Genomic DNA, 14,640 nt, shown 5'->3' on the forward strand with positions numbered 1-14,640 from the left:
CCCCTCTCTTTCTGGTCAGAATGTAGACTGGAGCTGGAAAAAGTGAGGATGAAGCGCTCTCTTGTGAAGATAGGATCCCCTCTCAGGGATGTGTAGGTAGGAAATCCTGAATGGTGAATCGTTCCCCTCTCTGGAGCTCGTGGATGGATCACGGTAGGGCTCTGTAAGTTGAAATGCTCCTCACAGGAGACCAAGGGAAATACTCATAGTGTAGTAATTAAATAGGAAACTTTATTAAGCAAACATCGTAGGTATAAAGGTGAAAAAGGTCACAATGGTGTCAGATGCATATGAGTGACTGACCCTCCAAAAACAAAGATGGCTGCCGGGCCTCCACGTGGCACCGGCGGCGTGACGTCACGACGTCCTGTGCTCCATCTGACGCGTTTTGTGCGCACGCACTTCCTCAAAGGTAGAGACAAAGGAGTCCTTTGAAAAAGGAGTCCTTTTTTTTAAGAAAAATATAGATGCAGTTCAACCAATGCGGTCTAAAATACATTTTGGAACTATTATATATGATATGTGCAGCTTATACCTTTTATTATATTCTTCGAAACAAATAACTATGCAGTTTGTACAATAGTTCTTCCTTTGTATATATATATTTTTTTAAATCATTGTATATACAGTATTTAGCTGAGCAACTAAGTGCTTTGTGTCAAGTGTGGTCAGTATTTGTTCCTCCTCTTCTGTCTCATATTTTGGATGGAAATCTGCATGCAGATAAAATGTGTCCTGCTCCAATGCATTCAATGTTCATTGTACAAATTTCCAATGTTCATTGTACAATATTTCTGTTTTGCGTCATTGACATAAGCCAGTGCAATTTTCATTTCTGGATAGAAAGAGCCTTGTCTCGCACTTCTCTAATGATGGGCCTACTAAAAAGGCTTATGTGCATCTGTGTGAAATGTATGCTTTATATATCTGACATAATCCACTCTAATTTTTATTTCTAGATAATAAATGTCTAATTTCTTCATCTTCAAATGCAGCCTAATGTTTCTGTATATTTCTGCTTTGATTATCAGACAAACTATTACAATTTTTATTTCTTGATCACAATTGCTTCATCTTCAAATGTGGCATATAATAGGATTGCATGAGATGCAGCATGTCTTTGTAATATTTCTGTTTTACATTTATAACATAACCCTCTAAAATGTTTATTTCTGGTGTAGTGCACCCCTAAGGAGCTGCTTTTGAATTTGGTTCTATTTCCCCCTTAGAGCAAACACAATCAGGCACACTGCATTTTCTGCACTCTTCCACTCGCTCTAAGGAACAGTCTAGGGCAGCAATAGGCAAACTACGGCCCGGCGGACCTTTTTATCCGGCCCGGCGGACCTTTTTATCCGGCCCGCGGAGCGTGATAAAAAAAAAAACAGCCAGGGCAGGCAAACATTGGCTGTCAGGATGTGTGTAGGCGGGGCAGCGTGACAAACGTGAGGGGAGCTAGGCTCCTCTCACAGTCCGCCCTGAAGACCGGAACGGCGCGGGAACACGGCGAGAGGAACGCGCGGAGCAAAGGTAAGTAAATTGACAGGGGGGACTTGGCTTACTACTTGGGGGGGGAATAGTACTATGGGGGATGAAATACTATATGAGGGATGAATTAATATGGGGGATGAATTAATATGGGGAATGAATTACTATAGGGGGGATGAATTACTATATAGGGGATTAATTACTATGCTTACTATGGGGGAATATTCATTCATCTACTCTTGGTCCGGCCCCCGGGTCCAATATATGAACCCATTGCGGCCTTCAAGTCAAAAAGTTTGCCCAACCCTGGTCTAGGGGCTTCTTTTTTTGGTTTTTATTGAGAACAATGAATTTGGATAGGGAGCATAGGATACCCCAAAACTGTAGAACTGGACTTCTCAATTTCTGGCTGCTCTGCACAGAACTGATGGTTGCACTACATGAACTGCTGATTGTCCCATAGAATCTTATATGCTACTGGGGACCTGTACTCCTTCCAGAGTAAAAAGCTACACACAGTAACGTTTCTTCCAGCACTGGGGCTTATCAGCTCACTCAGCAACAGGATCATTGGTTGCCTTCTGTTGATATCGACCAAGCTCTTACTAGTGAGGGAGATGTAAACTTGCACCACCATAGGATAGCTGGACTCTTTCCCATCAACTTCCTCCTGGCTCTCTCCAGTGAGCTTCTCCAGACCCAACATGATCCCCAACATAGATTTGCAAATAGACCTCCCCAGCTAAGCCTAGCTGTGACCTCTGTGTCTTTCTGAAGACTTCACATAGGATTCTGCACCAGTGGTAGAGCCCCTGTACAGGGGTCCCCTCCTGCAGGACTGGACCCATGAACACTGCATCTGCTGCTCAGGCTTCTCTCACCACCAACTGGGCACACCTCCCCATGTATTGGCTGGAGTCCTATAACTATTCAGGCTGCTTGTTCTGTACTTTCTCCCACTATATCTCTAGAATCCTTTAGAAGACAGGTGGAAGTAACAGAACAGCCTGTGAAACATGGAGCAACCCTAGATAATCAATCCCTGCTCCTCTGATTACAGGGGAGCCAAATAAATTTACCTAGCACCCTGCTCTACACTAGGAGGGTTCTACATCTGATAAAAAAATGCTTAGTCTCTCCCTCTTTAAATGTGGCCAAGTAAAAAGGCTTAACTGATGTGTGGTGTTTCTCTGTAATATTTCTGCTTTGCATACCTGATGTAATCCAATGTCATTTCTATTTCTGGATTTGTCACCTTTTTTCATTCCTTATTTTTGCATAAAATAAGGAGTCTACTCCCCTCTGAAAGGTATTTTTTTTTTTCAGGTTACCTCGCTCCCCTCTCAGTGTCCAGTTTTACATGTCCTTTGTTTGACAATCCTTGGCCTATTTTTGTTGAAAATGGAGGGATGTAATTTTGAAAATTTGCCTCCCATTAAAGCAGAGCTACACCCAAAAGGGGATTGGTACCCGGGGGCGGGGGGGGGGGGGATGGGTACCCGAATTTGACAGGTACCCACTCCCACTTCCGAAGCGTAAGTTATCCTCCCACCTCCCTTCCTGTAGTCTTCTGGGGCACGACAGGTCCCAGGAGACTACGGGACCATTCACAAAGTGCAGCGGGCAAAAGGCTGTGCAGCCGCAAGCTGTCACAGCGGGGTGCTCACACTGAAGAGGTTGGTGCTGGGGAGAGAAGGTGGAGGGTGAGACCAGCCATGGTGAGGACACCGCTGGATCTAGGGTCAGATACAGTTTTTCAGCTGCTTTTTTTTTTTTAATTCAACTGGAACTCTGCTTTAAGTTCAATAGAGTTTGCATTAAAGTTCACCAAACAAACCTGCAGATCAAAACCAAGCAAGCTTGCCCATCTCTACTGACCACCAATGCTGGGAAGAAGGCAGACTTTATAATGCACTGACCCCCAGTGCTGGAGAGGAGGGGAATTTATAGCCCATTTGCCACCAATGCTGGAGAGAAGATTTGACTTACATCCTTGCTCACCACCAATGATGAGGAGAAAGTGTAGGTTTATACCCCAATGACCACCAATGGTGGAGAGGAAGGAAATGTATACTTCACTGACTACCAGTGCTGAGAAGGAGTGGAGGATTCATAACTCATTAGCCAGCTCATCAGTTCTGAGGAGGAGAGGATCTAAACACAACTACCCAGGAAGAGGGGGGGTAATTTTTTTTTCCTTTTTCCTTCAATTGACCACCGGTACAAGTACGCTCTTTCCCCCTGTGACCACCAATCAGGGCCTGATTAGCATAGGGTCTATTGGAGCTGCAGCTCCAGCCCGCTACTTTTTATAGGTCCAGCTACCCTAAATGAACAGGCCGCACATGGAAAGCAATGGGCCGATGGAGAAAAATCTCCCCTGACCAAGGGCTGCTGATAAGGTGGTAACACATGTCTCCCTTGTATGGAGCCTAGGCAGCAGGGAGGATTATCAGTACCCTGGCAATTACAGGAACAATGCCCTGTGTGGCTCTGTGCAGCAGTTGAAAGCCAATTTCTCCCCCTCTCTCTGGAAGAAACTCAGCCTAGCAGAAAGGCTAAAAGCAGTTTTCCCAAAGTTACAGGACAGAAGGACAGTGTCAGTACCTCTACACCTTCGGGGCCTACAGGAGAGAGGGCTGCTGGGTGCAATATGTAACCAGTTCTTCCTGGGACAGTGCTGCACGCCTGTTCTGGAATCTCTTGCTCTGGGATACTATTAAAAAGACAGGCAGGTGGATGGACATTTCCTAGCTGTAGTCTAAAGAGTTCTTACTTAAAGGGGACCAGGTGCTCCTCACAGAAACTGTGTTATTGATCCATTAAAAGCCTGTTGCCACCCAGAGGGAGTAGAAAATCCAGGATCCTACTTTATGGTGTATGATTTTAGGAAGTTTGTCCTCAGAGTATTAACCTTCAGTCAAGTTGGGCATCCCATAAACCCCTAAACCCTATCCAAGTTGTCATCCCCAAATAAAACAACAAAAACAAGCCCATGGACTGGTTACTGGCTCTGGCTGAAAGTTGGAAAATGTGCGTTGCCTGGCTGTGCAGGAAAGTAGGGGGACTCAAAACCAGTGACTTTCAAGGGGATAGCGCTACAGAGGGTTTAAATCTCACTTCCTGTTTGCGCTATGGGACAGGAAATGAAGGGAAACCTCCCCAATGGGACACAGATGTCAGTAAATACCGACAGGGGTTATAACCCTTGCTCTATCCAAAATTAAAAGAAAAGTGTGGAATTTAGTTCTACTTTAAATACTATTGACAACATTTTTTAGTTCATTGCAGTGGAAGTTTGTGGATGGTTGCCAACCTGGATTTTTGCTTTTTATCTATTTAATAATGCAGTCACAAGACAAGGGGGGGTGGTCTGTATAATTTTCGCCCAGGATTCACACAACTTTCACCGAAGATGTAATTAGAAAAATGTGTGACTCTTAAGTTAAAAAATGAATAAAAAGACCCCACAAAATAATATATCCACAAACATGTAATATGTCTTTTTTAATGCACAAAAAAACGAATCATATATAACAATTACTTATCGATAAAAAGGTGCGATTACAAGGAGGTTTAGGTGCTTTTATCGATGATTTCATCAAAAACTCACACAGCTATTACCTGAGATCCACACATTCCTAATTGAATCTTATTAAAAAAGAGGAAATCATTTCAAATACTGATAAAATATTATCATAGACATTTATATGGTGCCATCAATTTAGGCAACACTTTACATCTTTTTCATTCACTGCCCTCAAGGAGCTTACAATCTAAGATGCCTATCATATACACAAACTAGTGATAGTCTAGACAGTAGTCAATTAACCTACCAGCATGTCTTTGGAGTGGGTGAAGAAACCCACCCAAACACAGGAAGATCATGCAACCTCCATGCAGGTCGTCCCTTGGCTGATATTTAAACTGGGGACCCCATGGTTGCAAGGTAGAAGTGTCAACCACTGAGCCACTGTGCCCCTTTGTGCCATGTGTTTGTTCCATACACACATGCATTAAACATGTAGCCAGGGGCGGACTGACAACTTATGGGGCCCCCGGGCAACAGGGGATCATGGGGCCCCTGTGTCCTCACCCACACTCAAACCACACCCAAAAAAGCCTATGAAAGGTACCAGGGGCATCTCATGGGGCCCCCTACTGACCCCGGGCCCTCGGCAGTGCCCGAGTTCCCCAATGGTCAGTCCGCCCCTGCATGTAGCTTTTGTTTAAACAGAAAGTATCCCTAAGGCAATAGTTAAATCAAATAGATACAATTTTACAAACGCTTGGGTCAGCATTTTCTGCACTTTGTACTCAGGTGCCATTTACACTGCTAGCAATTATAAATGGGACCAGTTTGTGCATATCTGTTGTGTTTGACAATGGCCAGTATTATGTACTGTGATAGAGCAAAAATGGGCTCATGTGTATAATATTGGAGCGACTCCAAGTATGCTAGTGGATATCTGTGTGTGTGTTTATGGGACATGGCACTACTGACACTATCAAGGCTAGCTCAAGAGATTTATCCACATGCTGGAAAATTTCTAGAAGAAAAGAAAGTTATCACCAGTGCTGTGATTGGCATTGGGCTAAATATGTCAATTCTCAGGTAGATAAACTATGAACCAGTTTAAGATCAGTCTAAATATGGGAATAGCAATCGAAGCTCCAGCAATGTTCAAAGAAATGTTGGTTTCTTACTGATCTTAATAATTATGTATAATTCAGTGTTATTTTAGAATGTTTCTTTTGGTGCTACAGGGATCAGAAATCTTGTGTATTAAGTCTCTGGTATCTGGCAGCCCTGGCTCTCTTCATGTAGATGTTCAGTGTTACTGAGATCATCCCCACAGTGGCCATTACGGATAGTGCAATCACCAGCGTATTTCCAGTCAACGACAAGGTTTTCCCTTCACCTGCAGATAGGCAGAATGGAAATGTTGAAATTGTATTGCAGAAGAGATAGACATATTTAACCAAGAAATGAGCCAAATGCATTATTCCATAGAAAGCTATTAAAATCACCTTCTTTGTTCTGACTACTGAAATTCAATTGCCTTCTACACTTTCTTTGCATTTGTTTCTTGTATTCAGAAACCAAAACAACACAATTATTTGGTCAAGAGAGGTACAATATAACATTTCAACCAATCACATTTGTGCTTTTAATTTCTGCAGTACATTAGCACACAACACCCTAAAGCCGATAGGTCACCGTGCAATGCAGCACAAGATTTAATAAGTGAGTATATATAACTGCTTTACATTTTACTTTATTTTGAAGTGACCCTGTCAGGGGCGGACTGACCATTTGGAAAGTCGGGCACTGCCCGAGGGCCCGGGGTCAGTAGGGGGCCCCATGAGATGCCCCTGGTACCTTTTTCACAGGCTTTTTTGAGTTTGGGCAAGGACACAGGGGCCCCTTGATCCCCTATTGCCTGGGGGTCCCATGAGTTATCAGTCTGCCCCTGCCTGGTACCTTTTTCATAGGCTTTTTTTAGTTTGGGCAAGGACACAGGGGCCCCTTGATCCCCTATTGCCTGGGGGTCCCATGAGTTATCAGTCTGCCCCTGCCTGGTACCTTTTTCATAGGCTTTTTTGAGTTTGGGCAAGGACACAGGGGCCCCATGATCCCCTATTGCCTGGGGGCCCCATGAGTTGTCAGTCCGCCCCTGGACCCTGTCATTAGTAAAAAATGTTATGGCTTAAAAGCCATACTTGGGAAATAAGCATGTAAATATTTCCCTTTTCTGCTGCCTGCCAGTGCACTGCACAAGTCAGCAGAGATAGTTCTATAACGTAAGCTGGGAAACTGACACTTCCAGGAGTGTCAGACTCATGGGACCTCTGCAGCGCTCACTGATTTCTCTGTCTGATATTCATTCATTACTGGATACAGCATTGACATGGACCTCAGCAGAATCAAGAACCAGTAAACTAGGGGGAATCAGGCAAAAGTTAATTCAGGAAGTATCATAGGATGACTTCTCCCCAACCGCACAGAGAGCTAGGTAGCTTTTTATTTGCTTATTTCCCATATATGCCCCTTTCCGATAATTCTTCCTGATGCCAGGGTCACATTAATTGAGACAGAATCAGAACACAGTCATCTGTCACCACTTAGGAGAACTCTTGTCTACTTGAAAAGTTAGATTTTATGTTAAAGAAGGATTCTGGGCAAAATGTTTATTTTCCCATGAAGTGGGGCTGTGCCCGCAATGCATGGGTTAGCTGCTTATTTTTTTCTAGGGGTGAGGAGAGCGGAGATATACTTCTTCGAGCGCAAGACCGGTCTCTGCCACTTCTGCCCCCACCTCGCATGCTAACAGTCTTGTGAATGGACGGTTCCTGACATCATCACGCCCATAGACTGGCTCTAGACATGAGGGTGGCAGGAACAGTCCACCACTGGACGTGGGAGAAGCTGTTTCCAGGGGATTGAAGGATTGGGTAGGTAAAACTTTTTGTGCCCCCGGACAAAACAAGCAGTTAACCCATGCATTGCTGGCATAGCCCCACTGAGTGGGAAAATAAAAATTTTGCCTTGAGTTTTTCTTTATAACAAATAAGTATGACTATATAAAGCGGAACTAAACTGTGTCTAAGCACCACTAACTGAAATTGCTATTTAATTCATTTTTAAATTTCAAAGCAAACTCACTGTCACGGATTCACCCACACGCCACGCCCACAGCGATCATCAATGAAAAGCACTGAATGAAGGATTTATTATTTATTTATTTCAGGTACTTATATAGCGCTGTCAATTTACGCAGCACTTTACATATATATTGTACATTCACATTAGTCCCTAACCCTCAAGGGGTGTACAATCTAAGGTCCCTAACTCACATTCATACATACACATACTAGGGACAATTTAAACAGGAGCCAATTAACATACCAGCATGTCTTTGGAGTGTGGGAGGAAACCAGAGTACCCGGAGGAAACCCACGCAGGCACAGGGAGAACATGCAAACTCCAGGAAGGTGTTGCCGTGGTTGGGATTTGAACCAATGACCCGAGTACTGCCAGGCAGAAGTGCTAACCATTTAGCCACTGTGCTGCCTATGAATAAAAGTTATGCCTCCTCCATTCACAGAGCACTTTCCATTGATGGAAACTAAAGCACAGCTTCTATGAATGGAGGACAAAGAGGGCATACCTGGCACTCTTGCTGAGTGCCTATGGCAGATCCAGCAGCTGTAATAACCCCCACAGCACAGGAAGACTACCGCTGTAGGGGTATGGGGGGCAGAGGACTAAAGATTTCAACAAGACAAGCAGCCCCCATTATAAGCAACAATTTTCCTGTAAGTACCATCTCTTGTTTTTATTCTGGATAAACCTAGGCTTTAAGCTTGTCCTTACCTTTGTCAGTGGGAGTCTCTCTCTTCATGCGCACAGGGCCCTGAGAGATAAAGTGCTGCTGAGACTCCAACACTAAAGATCTTTTATGCCTGTGTTTGCTGGCAGCTTCCATTGATTTTGTGATACAGCCCTGTGTGCAACGTGTATTTGAAGCTCCCGTCTTACATAAGATAACAATGCAGTTTAAGTAAACCTGAAAGATTTACAACAAGTAGAACTTCAGCCAAAAATATCAAAGACACAAATTAATAGCTCAATAAAGGGTAAATGAACAGCTATTTCTGCAATATTCAACTTCAGCCTAGAGATTTCCCCCGCAGTACCTTTTCTGTCAGCCTATGATTGGACAGTAAAAGGAGTAGCAGCACAGTGGTGAGCTCATCTCTCTCACTCTGCTTTCTCCTTCTATCAGCATGCTTCTTGTCAGCACATGTACTGATTGGCTCCAAGTGCTGCTTCTTCCTCTCAGACTCCAGCCCTGCTGTACAGGGAAAGCAATTGGCTGATACTAGAATAAAATATACAGTAAGCGCTCATCAGTATTGGCAGCAGCTGAACATACAGGAAAAACGCATATAAAGTCCCACAAATTGTATATATATAAAAATGCAGCGCTTGAAAAAAGTGAATATAAAACACAGTTCAGTGAAAAAAGGTGCTCCGTATATCCTAGTGCAGATGGTAAGGATTTACACTAACCAGATAGCGTAAAATAATACGCATGTATATATGTGTATCCTGTGGAGTCCCCTTCTCCCCTCAGATCTGGTCAGATAAATAGCCAGGAAAGGTAGATATGGTCAGATGAATAGCCAGGAAGGTAGATATCCTACGCCCTCTTGTGGTGAAACAGCAATCCAGCAGATCAAACGGAATAAACCTTCCTTCACAAGAGTTGATAAGGAAATCCTTTGGGGCTGTGAAAGTTGAGGAAGCTCCTCACAGGGGACACAGGATAATACTCATAGTGTAGTAGGTAAGGTTTTTAATAAGTAAAGCATCAATACACAATGAACATAGGGTACAGACAGGTGTAGGTGAATACACTGACCCCCTGGAATTAAAGATGGCCGCCGGGCCTCCTCGTGGCACCGGCGGCTTAGTGTCAACGGCGTCCTAGGTCCACCTGACGCGTTTCGTGCGCACGCACTTCTTCAGAGGTGGAACAAGGACCGCCGTGACCGTCTTCTCAATCGTATATACCATATCTGGCGCATGCGCACTGGAGCGGCGCCATCTTGCCGAAGTCCGGGCGTCCGCAATCAACCAGTGCGCATGCGCGGGTGCCATTTTACCATGGGCATAGATAAATGTCAATATCTAGACGACGGCTCATTGCTAATGGAGTCCGAGCGTCCGTGTTGCGCAACCGCGCATGCGCGGGCACCATTATGCCATACACCAAACAACAGGATACCCAGCGCTGACAGAGACAAAATGATCGTATCTAAGTGTCATATACGCTATAGTAAAACTGCATATTGAAAAGTGTGGGGAACCCCCTCAGGGGATATCCAATATAGAATAAAAAGAATATTTAGACAAATTCCCATAAAATGTGGATTGGCAGGAACAAGGATTCATAAAATAAATGAACAAGTGTCATAAATACGGGGCCAATAAATACATAGGTCCCGTAAATACTGTAGTAATTAAAATATGAATTGTTAGCCAAAAGGGGTATAAGACCCTGCACTTAGGTAACAATCCCATAAAAAGGGGGGCGAAGCAACATGGTAAATTGGCATTGTAAAACATATAAAATACCTGTCACGTAGGGTAAATAAAACACATGCCTATGTTCAGCAAACACTATAAAACAGATGTCATAGGCCTGTGACATAAAATACAACAACAAAAAACGAAAGGGTGGATAAGATACAGTTCTAATAAGCATCCTCAATGGATATGTAAATATTGGGGTTGCACTAAATGTATGGTGACCATACACATGTAGTGAAAATGAATTGAAAGTTAAAATAACAGATACAGTGATCACCCATAGGCACAAAGAATCAACATGATTTCTCGTGCCAATAACATATGATAAGCTCTAATGGGTTCAGCTGTTATCAATATAGCAATTGACGTCAAGCTCAACATTCAAGCCTGCGGGGTGCAAAGTATCCAATTCGAAAATGTATTTGGTCTCCATCTGTGAGACCGCCCTGGTCTTAAAAGTTCCTCTCCAGTGTGTGGTTACTATGTCGATGCCGACAAATCTAAGACTGGAGGGGTCTCTATGATGGTGTCTCCTATAGTGGAGGGACAGGGAGTGTTCCTTGTACCCCTTTTTGATGTTATTGACATGTTCACGGAGGCGGTCTCTAAGCCGCCTAGTTGTCCTTCCAATATATTGCTTGGAGCAGGGGCATTCTAATAAGTATACAACATACCTACTGTTGCAACAAATAAATTTATCAATATTGAAGGATTTCTTAGTCTGGTTGGAGGCAAACGTATCTATCTTTCTCTTCCTCACCCCATTACATTTACAAGCGATGCATTTATTGCATGGGTAGAAGCCAGTGTAGCTAAACAGAGAGGGAGGTGGTGTGGGCAGGGAGACCACATTAGGAGCTATTTTGTCCCTTAGAGTAGATGACCTGCGGAAAATAACTTCAGGTTTATCCGGGAGTATCTTAGAGAGAGTGGAATCAGCCTTCAAGATCCCCCAATTTTTAGTGATGATATGTTTAATAGATCTATACTGGGCGGAGAAAGTAGTAATGAATGGACAGACCAGATTTTTAGATGGTTTAGTCTGAGTACTCAATAATTCATGTCTGTCCATATTAGCTATTGATTCCATAGCGCCATCTAGCATCACCTTATCATAGCCTTTTTCAAGGAATCTATCTTTGAGGATACTGGCCTGCGTATGAAAGGTATCTATATTAGTGCAGTTTCTCCTGAGCCTAAGAAATTGTCCTTTAGGTATTCCTGCCAACCAACTGGGATGGTGACAGCTTCCTAGAGGAATAAAGCTGTTACGATCGGTGGGCTTGAAAAAGGATTTTGTGGCAATATGCCCCTCTAGGTTTAATAAAGTGAGGTCTAGGAAATCAATTTCTGTATTGCTGTAGTTATATGACAATTTGATATTGACCGTATTGTTATTGAGGGTGGTGAAAAAATTGATGAGGGACTGCTCCGTACCATGCCAAAATAACAGTATATCGTCGATGTACCGCTTATAGAAAAGCAATTCGGGCCAGTCCATAGCATAAATATTGTCCTCCTCCCAAAAGGACATAAACAGGTTTGCCAGGCTGGGGGCAAACTTTGCCCCCATGGCAACACCTTTGACCTGCAAATAGTACTTACTGTCAAACCACATATAGTTCTTTGACATAGCGAAGTCCAGAAGTTCTAATATGAAATCGATATGTGGGGAAAGTAACAGACTCTCATGTGTGAGATAATGTTTGGCGGCAATCATCCCATCTTTATGATTGATGTTGCTATACAACGCCTCAACATCCGCTGTGACCAGAAAAACGGATGGAGGGATACTGATATCTTTAATAGAGTTGAGAACATGCTTCGTGTCCTTTAAATAAGATGGAGTATGGAGTACTAATGGTTGTAAATGCTGATCAATATAGGCGCCTATTCTTGAGCAGAGTGAGTCAATGCCGCTAACTATCGGCCTTCCGGGTGGTTTTAATGGATTCTTATGGACTTTAGGCAAGATATATAAAACCGGCAGGCGGGGAGCCTTAGGACACAAGAATTCCTTCTCTTTCTTGTTAATGATGGAACTATCATATCCATTTTTAATGATATTCTTAAGGATGCGTTTGTATCCGGGCAAGGGGTCTGTATGAAGCAATTGATAAGTCGACGCATCTCCAAGAATGTTATACACTTCTGCTGTATAATCCCTCTTATTCAGAATCACAACCCCTCCCCCCTTGTCCGCTGGTCTTACTACAAGGTCTTTTTTATCCAACAGAGATTTGATAGCTGCATTGGTCTTAGGATCATTATATAGTCTCTTGGACGGGAGATTTTTCAAGTCTTTTAATACCTGATCTTTAAATAGGCCAACAGCAGAATTGCTCTGTGGTGGAGGATTAAAGGTAGATGCATTGGCAAGGGAGGTATACTGACTGGTAGGTTGCTTAGAGATAGGGTTATTCAAAAAGTATCTTTTGATAGATAACTTTCTTGCAAATTTTTGTATGTCAATAAAGGCCTGAAATTTATTCATAGGCTTAGCAGGGGCGAATTTTAAGCCTTTGTCAAGGAGAATAAGCTCATTATCGGAAAGGGGAGTCTCACTGAGATTGAAAATGCCCTTCCCTATCAAGTTCTCCTTCGTTTTGTAGGATCTATTGATTCTCCTCCCTCCCCTTTTGCCTCTATAATGTCGCTTCTTTTTCGTACCCTGCCTCTCTCTAAAAAATGATGGTCGTTGTTGGTACGGATATCTGGAGTTCTAGGGGTGGGGGGTGCATAATAATCATCATATGGTGGTCTCCAATATTGATGTTGATAATCACGGGGGTATTGATCTCTATAATACCCTTGTTGTGGAGAATTATAGTAATGGTAATCATTACGATTATCAGGGGGATTCCTCTGCGAATAGGCTGGACCCTGATGATGATTATTTTTACGGTATGTTTTACGTTTATTTGGTTTATTGGGTTTATGTTGGGTGTTGTATGGGACAGAGTTACCCTGTTTTGGGTGGGCATTTGGATGCCATCTATTGTCTCTAGACCCAATATTCCTATCTGATAAATCCGCTAATGGTTGGAATTTATTCTGAGTGGTGATGTTATAACCTACATTGTTTAAGTTAGGAGGTCTCACCCTATTCTGTAAATTAGTGGGATTTTGTTGACCTTGTTTATGAATCGGGGTAGAGGGTAGATGGGAACCACTACTACCTGTCATGACATTGGTGTCCAAAGTTTGCCATTTGAACACCTGCTGTGTTTGGTAGTCAGCCAAATCTCTGCTATATTTCTTTCTTTTTTTGTTTTTTTGCTCCAAATCTACATTTTCCAAATGTTTTTTTAACTTGTTTGATTCGGTAACATAATCGTCATTGGTTTTGTAAGGGATAAGTTTATCTCTTACTAAGTTAATCTCTTTATCCAGATTGATCAACTTTTTCTTTTTCCTGACGATTAAGAATTTAAGCATGTCAATGCCAACCGTATTAAAATAGTGATACCATTCCACCAGAGATGAAGTGTCCTCAGTATCTGGAGAAATGTCCCATCTAAGAGATCTGGGGACCATTAAATCTTTGACGTACTTCTCCAAGAAGGAGATATCCCAGATGGTCTTAATTTCAGAGGTGGTGAGATTATGCAAATGAATGAACAACCCCCTTACATCCTCTGTTTCATTTACTTGTGTAAATACATCTTCAGGTATCAGGGATCTAGAAGCTCTAATATCAAAGATGTCTCCCATTATGGAGATGTAGTAGAGAGCCGCTATACTAATAAATAAGGTTACAAGCAGATATAGAATAAAATATACAGTAAGCGCTCATCAGTATTGGCAGCAGCTGAACATACAGGAAAAACGCATATAAAGTCCCACAAATTGTATATATATAAAAATGCAGCGCTTGAAAAAAGTGAATATAAAACACAGTTCAGTGAAAAAAGGTGCTCCGTATATCCTAGTGCAGATGGTAAGGATTTACACTAACCAGATAGCGTAAAATAATACGCATGTATATATGTGTATCCTGTGGAGTCCCCTTCTCCCCTCAGATCTGGTCAGATAAATAGCCAGGAAAGGTA

General features: G+C 42.8%; 1 protein-coding gene across 1 annotated transcript in view; it reads right to left on the reverse strand.

Annotated features, from left to right (window-relative positions):
* Positions 1-4,968: 4,968 nt before the first annotated feature.
* Positions 4,969-14,640, reverse strand: part of LOC149463127 (uncharacterized) — a 32,374-nt gene continuing 22,702 nt past the window's right edge. The window contains exons 8-9 of the mRNA XM_089675842.1: positions 8,867-9,059; positions 4,969-6,410 (exon numbers count right to left, since the gene is read on the reverse strand). Coding sequence (XP_089531968.1) covers positions 6,259-6,410; positions 8,867-9,059 — 345 coding nt within the window. The 3' untranslated portion in view covers positions 4,969-6,258. The remainder of the gene's footprint in view (positions 6,411-8,866; positions 9,060-14,640) is intronic.

Source organism: Staurois parvus, unplaced genomic scaffold (assembly GCF_062004578.1).
Source record: "Staurois parvus isolate SC_StPar_1 unplaced genomic scaffold, SC_StPar_1.0 ptg000159l, whole genome shotgun sequence".
NCBI classification, from domain to species: domain Eukaryota; kingdom Metazoa; phylum Chordata; class Amphibia; order Anura; family Ranidae; genus Staurois; species Staurois parvus.